The sequence below is a fragment of the Kwoniella pini genome, chromosome 4 (genome assembly GCF_000512605.2).
Source record: "Kwoniella pini CBS 10737 chromosome 4, complete sequence".
Classification (NCBI taxonomy): Eukaryota; Fungi; Basidiomycota; class Tremellomycetes; order Tremellales; family Cryptococcaceae; genus Kwoniella; species Kwoniella pini.
In genome coordinates, this window is record NC_091719.1 from 1,679,589 (window position 1) to 1,703,293 (window position 23,705).

General features: G+C 40.4%; 7 protein-coding genes across 7 annotated transcripts; 5 read left to right on the forward strand and 2 right to left on the reverse strand.

Annotated features, from left to right (window-relative positions):
* Positions 1 to 180: 180 nt before the first annotated feature.
* I206_103644 (uncharacterized protein) lies at positions 181 to 726 on the forward strand (the record flags this gene model as incomplete). Its single annotated transcript, XM_019153127.1, has 2 exons — positions 181 to 276; positions 358 to 726. 2 exons carry the CDS (start codon positions 181 to 183, stop codon positions 724 to 726), a joined length of 465 nt encoding a protein of 154 aa, XP_019013288.1.
* A 440-nt stretch (positions 727 to 1,166) lies between these two features.
* On the forward strand, positions 1,167 to 4,696 carry I206_103645 (uncharacterized protein; the record flags this gene model as incomplete). The annotated part of the gene is made up of 12 exons (XM_019153126.1): positions 1,167 to 1,293; positions 1,358 to 1,500; positions 1,575 to 1,672; positions 1,769 to 1,997; positions 2,074 to 2,229; positions 2,295 to 2,453; positions 2,524 to 2,754; positions 2,808 to 3,271; positions 3,332 to 3,519; positions 3,575 to 4,168; positions 4,237 to 4,475; positions 4,559 to 4,696. The coding sequence occupies 12 exons, from the start codon at positions 1,167 to 1,169 to the stop codon at positions 4,694 to 4,696; spliced, it is 2,766 nt and encodes a 921-aa protein (XP_019013287.1).
* A 2,392-nt stretch (positions 4,697 to 7,088) lies between these two features.
* I206_103646 (uncharacterized protein) lies at positions 7,089 to 9,795 on the forward strand (the record flags this gene model as incomplete). Its single annotated transcript, XM_019153125.1, has 3 exons — positions 7,089 to 7,768; positions 7,840 to 7,921; positions 8,839 to 9,795. The coding sequence occupies 3 exons, from the start codon at positions 7,089 to 7,091 to the stop codon at positions 9,793 to 9,795; spliced, it is 1,719 nt and encodes a 572-aa protein (XP_019013286.1).
* A 258-nt stretch (positions 9,796 to 10,053) lies between these two features.
* On the reverse strand, positions 10,054 to 12,905 carry I206_103647 (threonine-tRNA ligase; the record flags this gene model as incomplete). The annotated part of the gene is made up of 10 exons (XM_019153124.1): positions 10,054 to 10,205; positions 10,280 to 10,634; positions 10,692 to 10,748; positions 10,809 to 11,056; positions 11,121 to 11,393; positions 11,456 to 11,486; positions 11,539 to 11,784; positions 11,860 to 12,006; positions 12,076 to 12,563; positions 12,644 to 12,905. The coding sequence occupies 10 exons, from the start codon at positions 12,903 to 12,905 to the stop codon at positions 10,054 to 10,056; spliced, it is 2,259 nt and encodes a 752-aa protein (XP_019013285.1).
* Positions 12,906 to 13,401: 496 nt separating this feature from the next.
* Positions 13,402 to 17,766, forward strand: I206_103648 (uncharacterized protein; the record flags this gene model as incomplete). Its single annotated transcript, XM_019153123.1, has 14 exons — positions 13,402 to 13,454; positions 13,514 to 13,692; positions 13,743 to 13,865; positions 13,925 to 14,068; positions 14,135 to 14,235; positions 14,295 to 14,880; positions 14,937 to 15,566; positions 15,639 to 16,198; positions 16,257 to 16,391; positions 16,458 to 16,609; positions 16,672 to 16,882; positions 16,960 to 17,367; positions 17,435 to 17,520; positions 17,589 to 17,766. The coding sequence occupies 14 exons, from the start codon at positions 13,402 to 13,404 to the stop codon at positions 17,764 to 17,766; spliced, it is 3,546 nt and encodes a 1,181-aa protein (XP_019013284.1).
* A 609-nt stretch (positions 17,767 to 18,375) lies between these two features.
* On the forward strand, positions 18,376 to 21,127 carry I206_103649 (uncharacterized protein; the record flags this gene model as incomplete). Its single annotated transcript, XM_019153122.1, has 2 exons — positions 18,376 to 20,915; positions 20,989 to 21,127. The coding sequence occupies 2 exons, from the start codon at positions 18,376 to 18,378 to the stop codon at positions 21,125 to 21,127; spliced, it is 2,679 nt and encodes an 892-aa protein (XP_019013283.1).
* A 514-nt stretch (positions 21,128 to 21,641) lies between these two features.
* On the reverse strand, positions 21,642 to 23,341 carry I206_103650 (uncharacterized protein; the record flags this gene model as incomplete). Its single annotated transcript, XM_070202808.1, has 8 exons — positions 21,642 to 21,686; positions 21,748 to 21,839; positions 21,918 to 22,152; positions 22,251 to 22,619; positions 22,684 to 22,893; positions 22,968 to 23,047; positions 23,114 to 23,248; positions 23,302 to 23,341. 8 exons carry the CDS (start codon positions 23,339 to 23,341, stop codon positions 21,642 to 21,644), a joined length of 1,206 nt encoding a protein of 401 aa, XP_070058909.1.
* Between the last annotated feature and the right edge of the window lie 364 nt (positions 23,342 to 23,705).

Consider the following 23,705-nt stretch of genomic DNA (forward strand, 5'->3'; position numbering starts at 1 on the left):
ATAGATATCATTCACGTTGTATACGTAATAAGGGAATATAACCACGTGAATTTAACCTTTTAACCTTTGTGCGATTTCCCGACATTTTCGAGATTTGTAGTAGTATATGTTAATAAAAAGATTGTGATGCTCGATCTCTTCACATCGTATTGATACCAATTAGTGTATAGACCAATAAACATGTCAAGAGCTTCTAAAGTATTCTTAGCTTCATCTTTCATATTGTCAGGAGTGACAGTATGGGGTGTACATTTCATTCAACGAAGGGAATCTGATGTAAGCTTCTTTTTACCCATTTCCTAATAAAATGACAAGACAAATCAGAAGCGATCGCTTATATGCTTCATATACTATTAGACAATGTATCAAGGAGTAATAAAAGATGAAGCTCGTATAGCAGCAAAAAAAGCAGCAGCAGCGTTATTACCTTCCGCTTTAACACCACAATCAATATCTGATGAAGTTCTTTTTAAAGCTCATTCATCAGGAACACCATTAAATACACCTTCTTCTCCTGTTCAACAACCTGCTTCAGTAATAGATCCAGAATGTCAAACTTGCGTTATTTCACCTCCACCACAATTACTTGAATCTCAAAGTAAAGAACAAAGAGCAAAGGAAAGGGAATTGAGATTGAAAGAATATGAAGATCAGAAGAAATTGGAAGGTAGATTGAGGGGTGAACAAGGAGTACAAGAGCCTGTCACTGTAAAAAGATTGGTGTAGCTGGTAGATTTGGCATCTGTCTGGAGAAGATCTGAGCATGAAGGAGCAGGACGGAGCAGAGAGTCGTAACTTCATAGATATACCTAGCAAAATACCGTATACCCTCGTATTAATATACCATACATCAATCCAATTTTGTACCATCATATGCACTCTACTCACTTGATTCGCAAGGATATATCATCTCAGGAGCTCTGAATATCTCCGCTATGCATCAGCTCAACTAACTTCTACCGTGTATCAATCTATCTACCTTATATGCCACAATTTGATTCCGTCTTTCTATAGCTAGCGCGTAAGAGTTCATTCAACATCAATCTGACATTTTGACATTCCATGACGATCAATTTTAACATAATTTTCAACTTCTTCACTAGTCTGTTTTCGATAACACGTTACTTGATTCGATTCAGGATTTCTGTCAAGCTACAGGATTCGATATGAATTTCAGCCAAAATGGGTTTAATCCAATGATGGGTTTTGCCAATCCTTATGCTCAAGCTTTCGGTAGTCCGCAAAATTATGGTTCTCCTCAACGAGGATATGGTGGAAGAGGTAGAGGAAGAGGTAAGCTTTATTTTCAAGGACCGAAGATCACTGAAATGCCCAGCTAATAGGACCCATCTTACAGATGATAGAAGAGGTGGAAGAGGTCGAGGTGGTGGTGGAGGAGGAGGAGGAGGAGGAGGAGGAGGAGGTAGAGATAGACCACCTATACCGGAGAACTCTAATGCTAGGATGAGAAAAATGGTTATTAAGCTAGGTGATGACGAAGTGAGTCAGCTTACCAGCCTAGGTTTACTGCAATTCAAATGGGCGGAGAAAGCTAATAGAAGTTTGCTGAACAGAATTTCGAACCAGTCGAGGATTCTCATAGATTAGCTAGGGTGCTTAAGAGAGGTTGGGGAGAAGGTTCTGCCGGAGTATGTGAAGGTTTCAGAATCAGGTTAGTATATTCTTTTTCTGGTACACGAGCAGGCAAATCTGCGTTTAATACAATGACTGCTTTATTTGATGAGCATACTGACATATCTTCGCGCAGCGTAACTCAACAACCGCATAAACATTCATATTTAGTCGTTCTCCTCTTATCCCTTTCTCGACGTCATGTCACAACAGCCGAAGGTGCTGGTGAAGATGCTCAGCTGGGAGACAAACGAAAAGCTGAAGACGAGGATGATATCGAATGCGGGAAAGAGATTCTGGAAGATTTGAGTAGAGCTTTAAGAGGTTGGGTTGAAGGTAGAGAATGGCAGAATGTCAGATTAGGCGTGAGTCGACCATATTGCTTCGCTTAGAGAGCATAAAATATGGTGGTGGAACTGACCTGGCTTTTGCCCTACATAGCTGCAATTCTTTTCGCTGCTTGTTCCAGCTGGTCTCGTCACTTCTTCGTCCCTACTAGGTGTTTACAAATCGTTGCTCGCGGTGTTAGAGGAAGTAGGTGGAGGAGGCGATAGAGCTGAAAGAGCTGTCAGAGCCGTCGGAGAGGGTCTGATACGGGTATGTTTCGATTGTCCATGCTTCAAGATTCAGCCCGTATAAAGGTTGCTGACGCTTCACGACAGTCTGGCAAATCCTTGTATGACGAGAGCCCTGATGAAGTCGAAGGTTTGATTACCTCTATAGAAGGATACATCATTGGTCGAAGAAACGAAATCAAATCATTGGTTGACCCTTTGTCGCCGATACTGGCCAATGCTGAAGCAAATGCCCCCAATCCCGATGTAAGTCCTTCAACACATACAATCCAGATTCCTGAAAATAGCTGATGAAATGAATGACGCTCATTGATAGACTCTTGACGATTTCTTATCTGCCTTACATGCTTTGCGAGCGAATTTCTTCAACCCTCCTGCATGCTTATCGCGACACTGGGAATTATACACTAAAGACGAGGAAACGATACAAGCGGATCCATTCGAATTGTCACCAATCTCAATGCCTCCAGAGATGTATGCGGTAGATGCTTACGAATTGGATAAAGGCGAGGGAAGACTCGGTAACATCGTACTGTTTGCGGATGATGTAAGCTGATTGATATTGAGATGTTTTCGGTACCAGCTAACCCATTTTCTTAGGTTGTACCGCCTCCAGAAACTCTTGAAGGATGGGTTTTACGCAGTCTAACTTTAGATCTGATAAACATTTATGAAGTTAATCGAAAAGAATGCGCTTCTCTCCTGATCTCACTCAGGCGATATCTTCCTCAAAACACATTCAAACCTGTTAACCCTCCTGCAGAAGAAGAAGATGCATCTACTTTATCAACTTGGTCTGCCGAGTCACTAGTGATATCCACTTTGTTGAATGGTCTTCTGACCTTACCGCGTTCGGCCTACAAGTCGATATATTACGGATCAGTGATCACTGAACTTTGTAAATTATCACCTAACACCATCGCACCTCCAGTTGGAAGAGCTGTGAGAAAAATCTTTGGGTATCTAGGTAATGATGGATTAGATGTAGAAATCACTAGAAGAGTGGCAGAATGGTTTAGCGTCCACTTGAGTAATTTCGGTTTCCAATGGATGTGGAAGGAATGGTAGGTACCTCTGAATTGCATCGACATAAAGCAGTCCGCTGATACAAATACCGTAAACAGGGTACCCGAACTTGAGCTACCAGCTTCTCACCCCAAACGTGCATTCATGCGCCGTGTGGCAGAGTTGGAAGTTCGATTGGCTTATTACGACAGAATATTAGATACTTTGCCTGAAGCCATGAAAGCTGAAGGCGCAGGTGTGCTTGCTTCAGAACCACCTGAACCAGTATGGGCTTACGAGAAGCCAGGTAAGTCTAAAGCTGTAATCAAAAAGTTCCCTATTAATGTTAGGGCAATTCACAGATCATCCTTTACACGCCGAAGCGAAAGAATTGTTACAACTTTTCCGATCTAAAGCCACTACATCCGATATTCGATTGCATCTCGACAACCTACCAGGATCTGAGGAAGGGATCTCAGCAAACGTCCGAAAAATGGTATTTGAAACTCTTTTCCAATTAGGTTCACGATCCTTCTCGCATTTCTTGAATGCAACAGAACGATATATCGATACTTTGCGTTATTTAACGTCAGATCAAGCAAGTCGAAAAGTTCTGTTATCTGCAGTATGGGATTATTGGAAATACTCTCATCAACAGAAATTGATCACAGTTGATAAATACCTTCAATATGGTATTTTAGAAGGATTGGATGTAGTTGAGTATCTCTTTGAAGAAGATGGGGACACTGAAGGGGAAGAAGGAGATGGATGGACAGATGAATGGAAATGGGAAATCTTAAAGATGACTATTGAAAAGCATTCTGGAAGGGTACAAGCTATTAAAAATAGAATGAAAGTTATTGAGAGGGAAGATGAATCTGCTAGAGCAAGAAGAGCAGCTGAAATTTTGGAGAAAGGAGGTGATGTAGGAGAAGGTGAAGACGAAGATCTTACCGGTGAGTTTGATTATTGTATTCTGTTACTCTGTTTTATCCATATTGACAATACACATTGCTTGATACAGATATTCGACCTGAAGGATCAAAAGCCTTTAATGATGCGCAAACTTCACTTGATATACAATCTACTCGATTAGAAAAAATACTAATATCAACAATGAAACAATTCATAAGTTCATTATTACCTAATGAAATTGCGGCGAATCAAGGTTTGAAAGGTGTTTTAACACTTTTACAATCTGGTGAAAGTGCTTTATGGAGTGTAAGAGCTAAATGGGGATGGTATAGAGAATTTGTTAGATTGGTTAGTACATGCCTTACTTTTTCGAAAGAATTAAAATGAGAGTGATAGCTGATATTCGAAGTGAATTTTCAATTCATTCTTAGTATTCTGCTCAACTCTTACCATTAGCTGAACCTATTGAAAATTCTATATTTTCAACTTTGCCTTCAGGAGATGATGATATTGAAAGAAGAGCTGTTGAGATGGTCAGAGGAGTCTGGAGTAGCTCGTTGGAATTATAGGAATGGTATGCAGAATACTTCATGTACCCCTTGATCATATGTGTGCTTGGGGACGGTACTCGCACCATGTGAGTTAATGGCCTTATCGCGACTTTGGACTTCCAGTGCTAGCAGACGACAGATTTCTCTCGCCAGATTAGAATGCCGCCTGTAACGAATAATCTGTGCACAGTACTACATGAATTGCATCATAAGACTATCTCTTATACTCTATATACCTGCCACACTCTTCCTCTTGTAATCGTGATATATGATACTGATAGACTGAAACGCGCAAAGGAAATTCAGTCATGCTTATTTACATTTACCCGATAAGCCTTGGCCATCCACGGGAACAATCATCAGCTTGATTGGCACCAACAGAGTTGGGAGTTCTCTGCACAGTAGCTCCTGAGGCGGTAGCACCATCACGATGGCTAGCTTTGGTATCTTTGGTGGCTGAGGTATTGGAGTCCTTCGTCCCCTGTTTGTTTCTCCTTTACAAGGGAGAATTATAAGTTTTTGGTTTATGATGAAAGACAATAAAACTTAGGCGGCTTCGAGCCATTCCGGGACGTGATCTGAATCCCAAGTCCCAAATGGATCGGGATTGTGGAATTCCACTCCGTCACCTCGAGTACTATTAGTGTTTCCAGTGGACATAATAAAAATCTCAAATATAAATGAAAATATGATGCTTGAATTGATAAGAGGATAGATATGAAGAAATGTAAATAACAAAAGTTGACCGGTAAGCAAACTGATATATATTAAGCAGAATTCACGAGCTTAAACCCTTCTAGTAGGGTTAGGAGATCCCTTCGATGTGATTGACTCGAAAATCGTCATGCTGTACCTCACCATTCTACCAGATAAAACGAAGACGAAGGTAGTTGTTCCTTTGATAGACGTCAACATCTCAGTGGTAGAAGGATAGAGTGCTGGGCAGTGCAAACCAATAAATAATTCGATATTAAAGTATCCAAGTCGCCGTAGGGATATTTGCAGGCCCATACGAGATTGTATTGAGATTGCTTCACTGTATGATATGCATACCCTGACCTTCCCAACTAACCTATATATACTCGTATACTCGTATGATCGTCACTGTCAATACTGTATTACCATGCACTACACTGATCGATGACAGGTTTCCACAAAGGATTGCAGACCATGCTCATGACCTTGCGAGTAAATAATCTTTTGCCAAATCCCAGCAACCAACAGATTGATTGGATTCGTCAGAGGCTCCCGACTGATTAGTGCTTTGACTTCCATCTGGCTTTTCGTCAGTGCTATCAGTGGCTTGGGTACTGGTATCTTGGTTTCCTTCTTTGTCGCTAGTAGATGTAACACTCTAGTTAGCTCAACAACTTGGTCCTTTTGAAGGAAACTGACCCTGCCTGCTACGATTTCACGAGCTCGTGCCAAACCATTGTCCTCATTTTTGCCAGTCGGCCACTATCGACGCCACACGTTTTACTTTTTCACTCTCTGGATCGTTGCTGCACATGTTTATGTGAAATCTAAATTGATAAGTGATAATTGACCATCAAATGGGAAAATGGAATTATATTGTTGAGGTGAATGAGGAGTGGCAAGAGGTGATTGAAATCGAATTCTCTTACACGCTAAACAAATCAAATTTGGAAATTTGTAAGGAATGACCAAGACTTGAGAAATTGGATTTGATTGGGAAGTATTGTGAGATTAGAATCGACTCGATTTTTCTCATACCGTGTAATATCCTTTCACTAGACGATAAAAAAAGGGGCAATTTTCTTACTTGCTTGTTGTCCGACTTGGTTCGTAGGAGTCTAGATGCTTGATGATGCTATCTCATATGAGGAACTAACAGGATAAATAATGACGTAGTAGCTTTCCATTCATGTATAAGCCATGAAACGATTGTGAATAAGTAAGTCCTTTCATATTCGCTTGAGAACTGCAGTACCGAGAGACCGAGGCCCGGGGGAGACCTACTGAATCGTAGGACACCATGGGCAAATCCTTTCATACTACGTAAATAGGAGAAAAGCGACGTAATTTAACATCATAAGCATATCCATTCACCTAAAACAGGAAAGGAGCTGTTTTAGACCACTCAAAGACATAGGAAAGGTCATAGTAAGATCCCTTCTTGTCGTACAGGATATTCTGCGAGATGCTCCGACGTCATAGTACTACCTTTCATAATGCCGAAGAAGATGTTCACATCCTGTGAGAAAACAAGACTGTACAATAAGCTGAGCGACGTTGATATAAGATATAAAAAGGATGATGTATCGCAGAATTCTTCCCCCATTCCTGGGACTTTTATCGATTTTCTTAATTCCCATTTAACCATCCCAGGATTTGCCACTTTTACAACCTCTCAAGCCAGCCTGCCTACACACCAACCAATATCAATATCATGGATTCCACCTCTTCATCCTGTGCATCCTCTTCCGCCGAATGGTCTGCAGATCCCAAAGAGCTTCTGCCTACAAAATGGCGCCCCAATCTATTTGCAGGCTTGTCATCCTCTCAACGAATCAGGCCTAGAGGAGATGAACCCGAAAAGTCATATCGATCGAAGGCTGAAATGACCCGTAAGCTAGCCACAGAACTTCGGCATGAATACAGTTTAACTACCCCCAGCATCGAGTATCCGCCGGGATCGGACACTGAAGAATTGAAATTCTATGAACCTCATCTCAAACATATGCTCAAACGACTTTGCCCAGATACCGAGCGAGCTGATGTCTCTTCAGTCAAAGCTTGCAAGAACAAGATCGATTTAGCTCGAAACCTCTTAGGAGAAAAATATAACATTCTCAAGTCCCAGACAACCCATGGGTCTTCCAACGAACGTGATACGGCTGTAAACACTTCCGGATATCTTGCAAAGCTGTACATCGCACCATCTGTCGAAGGGATCCGAGCATTTAATTATTATTCTACCCTTAGCTTAGATGATCGAGAAGAGATGGATAACTTGGAAGGTCATATCTGCGCGGAATATGCACGAAAAAAGGGGTCCACACAATTCAAGCTCCTTCATCCCACAGGATACACAGATTCAAGCTTCGGACCAGTTTTTTCCAAAAACTGGTCCGTAACGCTAAAGAGTCTGCAAACTCGACTAAGGACTTCGGAGTGGAATATGTCAGTGAATCGCTTAGGAAAGCTTTAGCTGAAGTATATCCAGAATTTGATGTGAAGCCTGGAAAATTCATGTTGGAAAAAGGTTTATCAGTAGAAATGGTCAGCCTTCTGGAGGGCCACTAAACAGTGATTTCCTCAGTACTTGACACGCTTTATATACGGGGGTCGGTGCTGGCGTTTTTCCAGTAATACTGTAAGGGTCCAATGACGCTTATGAAGTTTTGATTCTTGAAGTGATAGTTAGTACACTCATGCATGTTAATATCCTAATTCATCAATCCCATATTCATTAGGAGACAGACCGATCGCTACAGTAACACGATCGTGAGTCTTGTGATCTTTCTTCATAGTTGCTCGCAACTTTCCGTCCTATCGGTACTCTTCTCAAATACACTGTTTGAACTTGATTCCAACATTCTTTGTAGATCGTGAAACTATTTTCGTGTAAAACTGGTGCCAGACTAATCACACCGTCATAAGTTTAAGCCAACAATTATGCTTCATTTCTGTCGTTTAATTCTGCTGACTACTTCAAGCAATTCCATCGCCCACCCACTCCTGCCATAAATGTGTGCCACCTCCTAACATTAGCCAAATGTCGTTGGTCGTGCTTAATCTGGGAATGAGGATGCACCGCGCCCTTTTCACCGTGGAGGCGCTATAGGCCGGGATGAGTTGGCTTTCGTAGGAGATGAGTGTTCCACAGAGTATACCGACCCAAATCAGATCCATCCATAAGGCTCGTTGAGACCTTCTGTCATGCGACGTCATGAGGAAATCACCATAGTTCCCTCGTGGCGAGGAAAAAGGATAACGATAATTGTACGATGTTTTTACACTCCTAGCCAGAAGACATTTCTCCTTCCAGATCGCTTACAGTTGGTCAAAGGATCGAAAGAAGTCTAGGGATGACAAAGTCTCATGCCCCATTGATCACGCTAGACTGTTTGTCAATACTGTACGAAAAAGAATATATAACGCTAATTTACGTCTAATTTTTCGACAATCTCCCATAGTTAACTGGATCTTCTGAAAATCCACGTCCTCAAATGGTTCCCGTCACTTCTTCCACCCCACCAAAGGACGATGATGCGTCCGACCCCACAATCTCTTCCGCACTCCCTTCCACGTCCGAGGAAAAAAGACTGATGCCCAATCTGTACTCTGAAGCTCGACGTCTTGGTAACAGTGACTTTGAGGAATTATCTAGTGTCGAGGTCAACAAGAAGGAACGCGAAGCAGCGTCAGCAAGGGCCATGGAGCATTTCGGAAAAATCATGGCAGATAAGTACAGAATGAATGAAGTAGTTGTCAAAACAAATACTTCCTCATTAAGTCTCTCAGACCCGCAACAATTTTCCGAAATCGCTCAAAGTCCAATTAAAAAACCATACTCGATACCTATTCCTCCTATGCAATATCTTCCAGGGCCAGCAAATGAACAGATCGAATCATATTCACCTCATCTCCAAATCATGCTCAGTAGGGAGGGATACTCAGATTTGCGCAGATTTGCTCCTTCCAGTCGAATCGCACCATGTATGACAAATATAGATAGAGTCAGAAAACTTGTAAAAGGGAGCGAGACTTTTGAACCCCAAGATTATTACGAAAAAGCAAAAGCTTGTTCAAGTACTATTCCTGCTAGATTATATGGAGTTAGAAGGCCAGGCCGACCACCGAGGCTATATCCATACCATTCTGATGTCACTGATCATTCGATGATGCAACAAATACAGGATGATGTCACCAGACAAGCCCTGTCTGAAAACGCTCTGAACAATTCTTCTCATATTTCTAAAGAGCCTTCGGATTCAATCGCAGAAGAATACGCAGTGAAGTGGATCAGTGAAGAACTAAGAGAAGCCATGGCTGATGTATACCAGGAGTTCTCGGAAGACCAAACTGGGAAGTATGCTTTGACTGATAAAGGCTTATCTACAGAGATGGTCAACCTTCTGGAGGGTCACTAAGCAAGACAAAGAAGGTGACAACCAAAGGATATTTCGATTCGAAATCCTCGACCTCGATGTCTTACAAGAAGGCTCATCTTACTTGTATTCCAAGATCGATCGCAATGGCTCAAATTTTCTCTCGATTTTACTGATTGTTCATATTCCCCGCATCATTCTTTATTTTCTTCTTAATGATACACGGTATTGATACCAAGCAATTAGTCACTGTGTCAAGTTTCCCGTCCAGGAGGAGGTGCTATACATGCATGCATGATTCTAAAGTTTGCTGATAGCAGCTTTTGTCTCTTTGAGCGCTACCAATTTCTCAACTGCTATGTCAACTTTAACAGTTTCTTCTCTACCTTGTACTTCATCATCCCTATTTCGGATGTTGACAGCTTGAGCATCCATTTCATCCTGACCAACAACTATCATATAAAACAGTAATCTCAGCTGACAAACCCTTTTTCGGATGTTTTCCAGAAAGCACTCTCGGACTTACCCATGATAAAGTTCCATTGAGCGGTCTGACCATTTCTGATCTTCTTATTCAAAGTATTATCACTCAAATCTACTTCAGCATATAATCCAGCTTCTTGGAATCGTTTAGCCACTTGTTGAGCGTAATCTGCGTATGCTTTAGCAACTGGAATGACGACCACTTGTCGAGGTGATAACCAGAATGGCCATTTACCACCTGAGGATTCGGTGATGATAGCAATGAATCTCTCCAAAGAACCCAAGATGGCTCGGTGAATCATTACCGGTCTCGAGAATTGAGCGCCAGGGGTTTTGTCTGACGCTTGCTCGGCAGAGTGGTATTTGAGGTTAAATCGCTCTGGCAAGTTGAAGTCCAGCTAGATCCCATTTTTATCAGCATTGAGTGGAATGACTTCGCTGAGAGATCAGCTTACTTGGATTGTACCACATTGCCAGTTTCGCTTTAAAGCATCGGTGAGTTGGAAATCGAGCTGCAAATGAAAAATACGTTAGCTATACTATGTCAGACGATTGAGCGAAAGACAGCTGACTTTAGGACCATAGAAAGCGGCGTCCTCCTCATTCACATGCCATTTACCGGGAACCTTGTTTTCCAAGACTTCTCGAAGGGTAGATTCTGCTTTATCCCATAATGCTAAGTCACCCATCCATTTCTTAGGGTTTCGAGTAGACAATCCGACCTTGTATGTGAAACCGAAAGGCTTGTAGACAGCATCAAGGAATTCGAAAGCACCGTATAATTCTGATTCGACTTGATCAGGTGTACAGAAGATATGAGCTATATCGCAGGTCCAATCATAAGCTAGACTCAAGTTCGAAGCCGACAGGAAAACAAAGCTTACCATCATCTTGCACGAATCTTCGAACTCGAGTCAAACCTGATAAAGCACCACTAGCTTCATTTCGGTGCAAGACACCGAACTCAGCATATCGTAATGGTAATTCCTTGTAAGATCTTTCTCGCGAGTCGAAGATAACACAATGTCCGGGACAATTCATTGGTTTCATGGCAAAGGTGTCTTCATCAACTTTCAATTTGAACATATCCTCAGAGTAGTTTTGCCAATGTCCCGATGTTTCCCAAAGTTTTGAGTTGAACATATTTGGCGAACCAACTGCGGAAGACAGAATGAAGCATAAGCGTGAAGGCCGTATTTAAGCGTATGTATCAACTCACCTTCCGAGAAGCCTCGTTTGAAGTATTCAGCCTGGTGCAATATATTAGTCTAGCTCGTCGTTCAACTACGCACGGGGACTCACCTTGATGAAGTTCATGAGGGTGTTATATATTCTCATACCGTGGGGCAAGAAGAAAGCACTTCCAGGACTGATGTCGTTAAAGACGAATAGTTCTTGGTCTTTACCGATCTTTCGGTGATCTCGCTTAGCAGCTTCTTCGAGGTATTTCTTGTATTCCTTCATTCGGTCATTGTCGGGGAACGACATCCCGTAGACTCTTTGGAAGGTATCGTTCTTGGCATCACCGAGGAAGTAGGATGAAGAGTTCTACAGGTTGAGAAAGCACGGATGGTATTAGTCGTATTTTAGCGGTATGGTCGCTGCGAAGGGGAAGTAGCTCACTTTGGTGACAGCGAGAGACTTGATTCTACCGGTATGAGGTACGTGAGGACCCAAACATAAATCGATTAAAGGTCCACATTTGTATACAGTAGTTCTGGTTCCGTCTGGTACTTTGTCATTGATGTAATGTTGTTTGTATTTGTTGTACTATAATGTCTAAATAAGCTCAGTGTCTCTTCGCTAAAGGGACGAGAGAAAACTAGGTCGAAAACCCACCTTGAACATCTCCAACAAAGTCTCTTTAGGCAATTCCAATCTTTCGAAAGGTTGTTTCTCCTTCACAGTGATTTTACAGACGTCTTCGATACCCTTGTAATCGTCCTGACTAATTGTTCTTCCACCTGCTAAACTCATGTCATAGAAGAAACCACCTTCTTCCAAAGGAGGTCCATAACCAAGACAACATCCATCGTATCTCCTTTCGCAGGCTTCACCTAAAACGTGTGCAGATGAATGCCAGAAAACTTGTCGAGCTTCGTAGTTGTTATCCGGCGAGTCGAAATCAAGTAACTTCAAGTCACAGGAAGCTTCTAAAGGCCTAGTAAGATCCCATAATTCTTGGTTGTTCACTTTGGCAATTATCACTTTATCGGCTAATCCTGGTGATATACCTCTAGCAATTTCTAATGGTGTAGTCTCCCAAGCTTTACCTTCTATCTTCTTTCCATCTGGCAGTGTGACGGTAATCTCTACACGCTCTTGTTCTGTTCGCATCGATACACACAAACAGATCAGTATTCAGCTGAATTTCCGCTCCGCGTCCGAGCCTACACTATTCACTCACTGGCTACAAATTCTTCATATTCCGCCTTGTATTTGTCATAGATCTGAATTCTTTCGGCGAAAAACTCTGGTGGTGGGTTGAGTTCTAATGGTCCCGCTCCATTTCCACTCTTCTTTTCCTTTTTCTCCTTTTTATTCGGTTTACCTTCGCCTTGTTTTTTGCTCACTTGAGTGGCTGAAGCTCCTGGAGTGACCGGTTCGAGACCTTCGGCAGGCTTCGCAGGTTCAGCGGATGATTGTACGGGGTGTGCGGCGGCTGACATTGTGCTATGTCTTCGAGGATAGCTAGGTTTAAGTGTGAGCGATGCGGGTGAAGGTGTGAGTCGGTAGTGAGCGCAAAGATTGGATTGCAAAGCAGGCAAGCGGAGTCTAGTGACTAAGAATCGGTTGCTGAGCATGTATGCCTTATATGAAGGCAGTCAAAGCTTCTTTTGAATGTGAGTCGATTCACTGACGTTCTACGTGAAAGATTAAGATGAAATATCGAGTCAATGTCAGACACAAAGGCAAAAAGATGTTCAACTTTATCCACTTTATCGTAAATTCCGGATCAAAGCGCTTACACGGAGGATAGGCTCACGTATATCATTCCCACGGGGCGCGCCTAAATCTACAATACTATTGTTCCTGCTTCGAGCGGTTCTGCTTCCGACGACACGGTTGAATTCTATTAATCCAATTATTAAAAACACTATATATTGTTGACATTGGTGGTTTATCCTCTCTTCACAGCATTTCAAATATCTCATCTGAGTCAGTATGGCGGAGTTAGATACACCAGTCGAGCGGACTATAGTCATTTATGGACAAGGGTGAGCTAAGGTCCGATCCCGCACGCAACGTATCAAGCTAAAGGAAAATGCTTCTTTAGTGGTATCCAAACCGACCTTGACTTAAATTCTCTTGCCGAAGATGAGATCGCTGCCGTCATTCCAGATATGCTGGCGGATTACTCGGCGGAATGTAGAGACTGGACATTGATAGCCAGTGAACATTGGAAACAAGGAAGATGGGTTAGAGCAGAAGAATTGCTTCGGAGGGGAATAACTTGTGAGCAGATGAAATAGTCTTTTAGGGACTCTAGCTGACGGTCAATCCAGTCTTCTCTGGTGGAACTGGAAGACATCGTGATCCTGTTGCATTGATAAACCTTCACGCTATGCTGGCCCATTTGCATTTGCATTTGGCGAGATCAGCACCCAAGGTCATATTACCCATAACGAGTCAGTCAGCATTGGACCAGTTAATTCAATGAATTTTTAGCTGATTCAGTGATCTGTAGAATACGACAAGATCGCTGAAGGCACAAAGACAAAGGATATACATCACAAAGAAGCCGCTGCAAATCTGAATGCTGCGAGTGAAGCTCTGCGGGTATCGGGAGCTAGGCAAGATGACGAGCCCGTCAGTTTGTCGATGGGAAGAGGTAGGTCTTTGAGCCTTGACAAGCCTTCTTCCAGATCAGTTCCCCGTCAGCTGAATATTTCTTCAGTCATACACTATCTTGCTACTGGACAACCTGGTCTGGCGCACCCTCTAGTCGAACGACTCTTGCATAGGCAACCCAATAATCTGATAGCGTTGACTGCCCAGGTAAGCTTTCTATAACGCCCCTTTCCTGGGCCTTCTAGCTGACTGGATGATACATCTAGGCTCGTCTTCAATTCGCTCGTCGTGCTCATGAAGCCGCTCTTCTAACGTACCAGAAATTGCTTTCTCTGAATCCCGAAATGTCGCCTGATCCACGTATCGGTCTCGGGTTATGTTTATGGCAATTAGGAGATAAAGCCAAAGCGCGTTTAGCTTGGGAGAGGGCTTTGAGCCGAGAACCAGATTCATGGGTCTGCTTGTTGTTGCTTGGTCTTGCTTCCTTGAACCTTGCAAGAGAGCCAGCTTTAAAAAGAGACGAGAGATTACGCTTTGAGACAGAAGGTGTCGATTTCGTCAAGAGAGCATTTAAGTTGAACGTCAAGTCGCCAGCATCTGCTTTAGCATTAGCAAGCATATCGGGTCAAGGTGGACAACTGCCCGTAGCCTCAAAGTTGGCGGAAAGAGCTATCCAGTATTCCGACAACAAGCGACATTCGGTATTGGCTAATGCTGAACGAGGGAGATTAGGTTTCGTCAGCGGAGATGTAGCAGATGCCGGAAGATATATCGCTGCTTCCAAAGCTGAGGATCCGAATACTGTGAATATTATGGCGGAACTCACTCTTGGCCAAATCGCCATAAAGTCCGGTACGTTCAACCAAATTTTCGAAAGGGTTTATAGCAAGCTGATAGCCCGTTCCTAGGTAATTTACGGGAAGCTCTAAATTTCATTGAGCAAACAGCCAAACGATTGAACGGGAAAGGACCTTTAGAGTACACTGTATTACATGCTTGTTTACTAGCTTACCCACATCCTGGTATGTCAAATGACGAGTTGGTGAAGAACCGTATCACGGCCAGAAATATGTTATCGGAATTACACAGTCTTGTGGCAACTGCTGAGACGGATGAAGATTGGGCGAAGCTGAGAGGGATCGGATCAGACGCAGACATATTTGTTGATCTAGCAAAACTGTGGCAAGATGAAAGTTTAGAGAAATCAATCAGCGCATACCAGACTGCTTTATCTATAAAATCAGACTCGGAATTAGAGAACTCAGAGGATTTGAGTCTGACACCGCCAGATTTAAAAACGATCCGAATGTCTGATAATCTAGGTGTTTTGTTCCATCTACAAGGGAACGTTGAGACCGCCGAAAGGATGTATCAGGAATCGCTACAGAAGATCTCTTCGACAGACAGTAAAGAAGCGGAAATTCTGAAGACCATCTTAGCTTATAATCTTGGCAGAGCTTATGAGGAAGGAAGTGATACCGTCAAAGCTGCTCAGTGGTATAGGGATGTTCTCAGGCAACACCCGGAACATATGGAATGTATGTATCAATCTTCTTCAATGGAAATGGACTTATTCATCGATAATCGTGTAGGCTGATGATTGGACACAGCCAAAGTTCGACTTGCCATTATAGCGGCGTCAGCTGGACGAAATTACGATGCGCATACGTTGCTGAAAGAATCCCTAAAAGCGGACGAATCAAATCTTGCCCTCCGATCAGTCTATTCCAATTTCTTGATTTCGCTCGGATCATATAAAGAGGCTTTACTTTTCACATCGCAGACACTCAAGTACGAGAAATCGGATGCGTACACTTTCTGTGCTTTAGGATGGCTACACTTCACCTTGGGTAGAGAAGCGAAATCTTCTTCGGAAATAGCAGATCGACCCAAACAATATCTGAGATCTGCAGAAGCGTACGAACGAGCGCTCCACATTGATCCAAAGTGCGCACATGCTGCTCAAGGTCTAGCTATTGCCCTTGCCGAAGATAGCTTAACACCGCCGAAGACTGTCATTCCTGAAGAAGGGAAATACAGAGCTAGGTTAGCCGGTCAAGCTTTGGCTATTTTTAGTAGAATAAAAGACAGTCTTGCTGAAGGCGCAGTGAATGTCAATATGGGCCATTGCTATTTCATTCGAGGTGAAGAAGAAAAGGCTATAGAATCGGTATGCTTCTCCAATTTCGCATATCGACTCAGCTGATATCATCTCGGGAACGTATCAGTATGGGACAGCTTCTAACGCTTTCAAAGGTCGAAACGTATCTGTTTTACTCTATCTTGCGAGATCTTGGTACGCATTAGCCAATCGCGAAGGCAATTTCAGCGCTATGAACAAGGCTTTGGGATATTGTCAAAGCGTGAGCTTTTTACCCAAATCTGATATTGACGAGAGCTTCCCAAGCTGATTCGCTGGCTCTTTTCAGGCGATGCACATTTTACCATCGGATCGGGCCATCTTGTACAACATAGCAATGATACAGCAGAAAGCCGCTGAGTTGTTGTTCTCCCTCGACGTATCGAAGAGAACTTTGGAAGAACTGCAGAGTGCCCTTAAACAGGCTCAACAAGCTGCTAAGTGAGCTTGGATACGACTTACCCAGATTCGGTAAAGGTATGCTGATATATAGCCTTATTCAGTACCTTCCGAGCTCTTGCAGACGACAAATCAGGCCCTCTGCCATACGACGCCGACCTGGCTGATCAACGAGCTCGATACGGTGATGGTCTCCTTAGAAGGGCACCGGCCGAGATGGAGAAGCAAACTGCTTACGAGAGCGAATTCCAAGCCAGAGTGGAGGAAGCTAGGAAAATGCGAGCAGCGGAACAAGAACGTATACAAGCAGCTGAGGTGAGTCAAGTATCTGTCCGCCACACTTACCGGAATGAAACGGTAGGCTGATGCCTTCCTGTGTCACCGTTTTGTAGGCAGCAAGAAGAGCAGAGATTGAGACAAAGGCAGCTGCTCTCGCCGAAGAAAGACGTAAAGCAAGAGAGGAAGCTTTGGCATGGCAAGAAGAACTCAATGCTCGTGCAGCAGAAGAAGAAGCTAGAAAAGCGAATAATATCGAAAAGAGAAAAAGAAGGAAAGAACAAGGTACAATTGAAAGTGGTGACGAAGGAGGAGAGGATGGTCAACTAAAAGAAAGAAAACAACGTAAAAAGCCAAAGAAGGAAAGAGAGGGAAAGAAAAGTAGGAAAAATAGAAGCAAATCTGAGATTTCTGATGAAGAAGATGAAGTCCCACTTGAAAATGATGATGAGGATGAAGATGAAGATGAAGGAGTTAGGACCGCTAGGAAAGCTCAATCGACTTTGGCTATGCTGAAAGCGAAGGTCAGTTCATCTTTTGGCTTTCTGGCTAATCAAGGAAAGTTATTAATGGGATTTTTGTGATTTGTAGAGAAAGTCAAGGAGGAATGTTGAGGATCCTGATGAGGATGATGATGATGAGATAAATCTCGGAGCAGCCAAAAAAGGTAAACAATTGTATGTCTTTCCTTTCAATTTGAGTGTTTGACAAAGAGAGGCATTGCTGACTGAGCTTGATATATCAGCAAATCGAAAGCTTATATAGAAGATTCCGATGAAGACGAGGACGAAGACGATGCTGAGGCACCGGCTACTGCAGTCGAGGAAATTGCGAATGGCAGCGACGGTTCACCCACACCTCAGGGATCCGTGGATGGAGGTGAAGGGAAGATGGATGTGGATCAAGACGAAGACGAGGATTGATCGTTAGGTATGAAGATATTGAAGGATGACATGCATTTCACATAATGTTTGTGTTGACGATCAGGGCTAATCAGTACTAAATAGCGAATCAGAAGGGAGAAACTATTCAAGCTGATATGTGGATACTCATATTGTTCCGGACGGCTTGCCCGAACCTTTAGATGCTGTGCAAAGCAACCTGCCGATCTCTGAAGAAAGGTAGGTCAGAAAGGGGTAAAATGAATTGACGGAGGCGATTTTTAAAGGACGGCAATTGATCTTCGATCATCTACAAATCTGCGAATAGGCTTTACAAAGGTCGCTCTTTCATACGTGGTATGAAATTAAGAGTTAAAGATCAGAGATATGGCTATATTGTCTAAACTTGAGGTCTAATTCATATAGGCTAAAAGTCTGCTTATTTACTGAAATTACTAACGATAATTCTCGCTCTGCACATCCGAATTTTTAAACCATATAGCAACGTATCCAGATTAGAACCAATCCTCGAAGACTACTTCTGAATGCCAGAAATCGGTCTCGGGACTGGGTGAACGTTATTGATCAGAACTCGAATCAAATTGGTCCTGCTCAACTCGAATTGGAAAGTCTTCTTCTTCGACTCCCGATATGCCGACGGCAGTTCGAGGCGCGAATCCAGCGGCGATTTTAGTAGTTGTTTTTCTGGTTTTAGCGGTATTTGTGTTTTTCGGTGGAGGGAACAAGAAGTCCAAAACCAACTCGGTTAGAAGTAGGGGTAAGGGTAAGGATGATATTGATACAGAGAGTGAGGTGTCAGAAGGTGAAAAGCGAAAACGACGTAAAGAGAAAGGCAAAGATGAATCAAACTCATCGGAAGATGAAGAAGCTCGAGCTAAACGAAAAGAACGTGAAAGAAGAAAATTAGAGAAGAAAAAGAAACACGATGAAAAAAGGAAAAAGAAAGAAGAAGCCAAAGAAAGAAATAAAGATGCTCAACAAAATATAACAGATGATCAAGTTGAAATTCCTAGAGTTGGTGTACCTAATCTACCTCCAATTTCACAACCTGAAATATTATCAGATAAAAAATGGGAAAGAGATTCTTCTAAAAGACCTGAAAGACCAAGTGGTAGATCACCACCTGTTTTATTAAAAAGGGGTTCAAGTAATGAATGGATAAGACCACCTTTAAGTGGTAAAAAAGGAGTATCATTTGATGATAATGGAAAAATAGGTAAAGAAGCAAATTCATATGCGAGTTTTAATATTGATGATCCATCTAATTTAATTTATGATCAATCACATACATCAAAATTAAATGATTTTGAATCAAATCAAAGAGGTGGATTTGAAAGTGGAATTGAAAATAGTAAAGATTTACTTGATGGATCAAATTCTCCTTTAAATTATTTAGAAAAAACAGGAAAATTAAATTCAAAATTAATTATAATGATGAAAAATATTGAAAATGCATGTTTAATTGATCATTTAGATTTAATTGGTAAAATGCCAAAAAATTTATTAATTGAAACTGATAAATTAATTAATCAAGAAAGTTTTATACCTGGATTAGGTATGATACCTTCAATTATAATTGAAATAATTAAATTAATGTTAATTGAAGAAATTATTGATTTACCTTTAATTATTTCAAGTCAATCTACATCACATTTAGATTTATTAAATCCTAATAAACCATATGATTCCCAACCTGAAGTTTTATATCAACATCCAATTGAACCTATTAAAAAAGAAAAAGTTGAATTAAATTTTGTTGAAAATCATTTATCAAAACATGGTATTCCAATTGAAATGATTATAAAAGAATTAAATTATCCAAAATGGAAATCTTTAAATTCAAATGAAATTACAAAAATCGTTTCAGATTGGACTTTAGATAAATTAAAAAAAGCTTTTTCTTCTACTTCTAACAATATAACAGAAGAAGAAGAAGATAAATTTATAACAATAAAATTAATTTTAGGTTATTTTTTACCTTATTTTAGAGGATATGGACATTATCGTTATAGAAGTTTTTTAAAAGAAGAAAAAGTACCTGGATTTGAAGAAAGAATTGGTAAATTTCAAAATGAATTAATAAATTGGTTTAAATATATTGGAAAATTTTTATTAATTTCAAAAATGTTTAATAAAAATGGTAGTTTTTTAAATTCAGAATGTAATTTAAAAATTCAAATTTCAAAAAGAGAAAAACAAATTGGATTTATAATTGATTATACTTTTTTTATACCAAAATTATCATCATCATCATCATCATCATCATCAAATCCTTCAGAAATTGAAAAATTAGGATTTAAATTTTATGAAAGTAAAAAAACAATTGTTAAAGTGAAATCATTAGCTTTACAATGGGTAAATCATTTAAATGAATTTATTTATCCACAATTAAATTCTTCAAATTCATTGGAAAAAAAAGAAAAATTATTTAATGATTTATATCCTTTTCAAATTATAAGACTTACTTTTAGACCTAATGGAATTTTACAAAATAAAATGAATTTAAAAATTGTAAAAGAATCAATTAATAATTCAATAAATTATAATAAAAATGAAATTAATGAAAGAGAAATTTTAATTATGAATTTAGATTCAAAAAAAATGAAAGAAATTTATGAAAATGATAATAAAAAAGAAGAACAAGGTAAATCAATTTTAGAACATTTTGGTTCAATGTATAGATCAATGACATGTCATATGATTAGATTTAAAAATAAAAGACCTTTTCATTGGTATAATCCTAATTTTAAAGAAGAAGAAATTTTTAATAAATTTGATGAAAAAACTTTAGAATATTTATTTATAATGATTGGACCTTGTTTAAATAAATTTGAAAATAAAATAAAATATTCAACAGTTCAAGCAATTGATTTTGGTGGAATAATTCCAATTTTAAAAAATCAAAATAAATTTTTAAATTTAAATGAATTTAAAGGATTAAAATGGATTTTATTACCTCTTCTAATTAATAATAATAATAATCAAAACACAAATTTCAATTCTGCTAATCTAATTTTAAATGAAAATTTTGGATTATTTGAAAATTTATTAGGATTTAATTCAATTTCAATTACATTTCATTCTTTAAATTTTAATGATAAAAATCAATTTTTATTTGAATTAAATCAAATTTTAATTAATAATTTAAAAATTGAATTAAATGAATTAAAGTAATAATAATATAAATGATAAGATTAAAAGAACAATTTTAGAAAGATTAGATATTATTAAAAAAACAATTAGAAATCAAATTGAATTTATTCTTATTAATAATGATAATTCAAATGAAAATGATTATAATGAAATTGAAGATGATTTAAATCCTACTTTAAATGAATTTGATATTCCAATTGAAATGTTACCTCGAGAATTAATTGAATGATTTTGGTCTATGTCATCGTTATTTGATTTACTGTAAGCTATCTCGAAGGATTTTATACTTAAAATAAGTGTATTAGTATTTGTCATCAATACTCGCATACCAATATCACCAATAAAACAAACACGATCCATGCATTCATATTCATCTTCGTACATTAATTTTCGATTCTTCTGCCTAACCAATTAAAAAGGAAAAACACAAAAGTCACTTCCACAAAATACATTTGTATTGAGCTTTGAAGAATTGTAATTCTTCTTCCTCTGCCAGAAAATCGAAAAACCTTTATCATCCAAGACATGAACTAAGAAAGAAGAAACGATGCAAAAAGGAGATAGGTAGAAAAAAAGCTATCATCATGAAGGGGTATATTTATCTTTATATTAAGGCTAAGTATGATAATTGTAATAGGTGTTTTTTTTAGTAGGTTTTTTCGATGTTAGAGTTTGTATGTGAGTATGTCATATTGGATACATGCCGGACGAAAAGATTACTATTTTGCAAATGAAGGCACATATCAGCGATGCGTCCATGCGTGCGATTGGCGCCCGAGACGACTTGTCTGAGCACACAAAACGACTTACATCAAGAGAAATTCGTAATTGCTCCAGAGGGATTGGGACGAAACCCTCGATGTCGATTCCCCTTTCTTGTAGTGCCGGTTCGGCGTGCGGAGGAACGAGTTGCCTAATGAGATCTGGTCGGGTGGATAGTTCTGTAGGGGAAAAGGTTAGCATCATGATGACAAGATAGCTCAAGACCGTATGGGTCTCGAAGATCAGACAGTACTCACCTTCCCTTGTGAAGTCGAACAACGCAGGCATCTCCTTTCCGTTAGGTAATCTACTGCCCTCAACCCTCAATTCATCGAAGAATGGGTGAACTAATGCCTCAGGAGCGGTCAATCTGGCCGTTGGCGTATATTCAAGTAAATTGCTGATTAATGCAATAGCATCTTGTGGGGTTCGTGGTCGGAAGACTTTGGTGAATGGGTGAGGTTTGATTTGAGGGAATTTATGTTCCATGTACTGCGTCATAAGGATAAATATCAGCATCGGGTAATGATTTAACCGTTCGATAGATTCTGATTATCACAATCTGGGGGCGTCAAAGCATAATCACTCACATTAGGATTCATAGTCTTAATCTGTTCCCTAGTTGGTGTACCCAGAACCTTAATGATCTCAACTAATTGATCAATACCGCTTTCACCAGGGAAGAGAGGTTGGCCAAGCATAAGTTCAGCCATAACACAACCTGTCGACCAAATATCGATATTTGTCGTATAGTTCGTTGCTCCGAAGATTAATTCTGGTGCACGGTAGTATCTCGAACAAATATACGATACGTTCGGTTCACCAGCCACTAAGATTTTGGCTGATCCGAAATCACATAATTTCAATATTCCAGTCGCAGGATTCAACAAAAGGTTTTGAGGTTTGATATCCCGATGACAAATTCCGACTGAATGGATGTATGCTAAAGACCTCAATAGCTATAATAACACTTGAATCAGCTGCGATTCCGCTTCCGCGCTTTCCCTTGAGATCAAGACTAACCTGATACATGTATAGTTTGATTTGTAACATCGGCATTGCTTGTTTAAGCTTTGCATAATGTCTTGAGGCCCTGTAGACTGTCTCCGGTACGAATTCGAGGACGAGGTTGAGGTAGACCTCATCTTTCTTGTCCCCGTTCGTATAAAAGAAAGCTTTTAGATCTACCACGTTGGGATGGGCGACGAGTCGCATGATTTGTAGCTCTCGGTTCTAGACGTCAAACCGCACAAGAATGAGCTCCTGGTAAGAGCAGATTTTAATTGCGAGATTTATATCAGACTCACCTTGAATCGTTTGTCTTGTAATACCGTCTTGATAGCAATCTCAGATTCAGGTTCTTCTGGTCCATCATCGTGCTTCACAGCTATCTCAACGGGAATCAGCCTACCGTTGATATGAGAGCTAAAGATCAGGGCCAAAGAATACTTACGTAGCATCTTGGCAGCGAAAACAACACCAAAACTACCATTTCCAACAACTTTGCAATTGGTGTAAGATATGCTTGTTTCTTTGCCTGTCTTTCCTGATTGAGCTTGCACGGTGACAACTCGACTGGGGTCATCGGCTATACACAAAAATCAGCTCGAGCGAATCGGACATAGAATTAGCTGGACTTACGAGTCACCCGGACACCGTTCACGAGTCCAACACTTGTCATGATTTCTCGGCTTGTATGCTGTTCACAGATGGGTATTTGTGGGATATGCGATATGGGAAGTATAGTTGACGAGGCATGTTGTGAGAAGACGGGTCGTAGAGATGAGGCGGAGCGTCCACCATAAAATTTACGCGTTTGTTTGAGGGGAGGCATAATAGAGTACAGGTGGACACGTTGCGGATGATTCGATTGAGAAAGAGGAGAGGGGAAAGGTGAAGTGATTTGAGTATTGGTAGGGAAGAACATATCAGTCAGCTTTCTATTCTCTTTATAGATTATGTAGATAACGCGTCTTCGCTCCTTGAAAAACATAGAATGAGATTTCGACAAAGCAAAGCGGAGTTCCAACTACACCTGACCACAG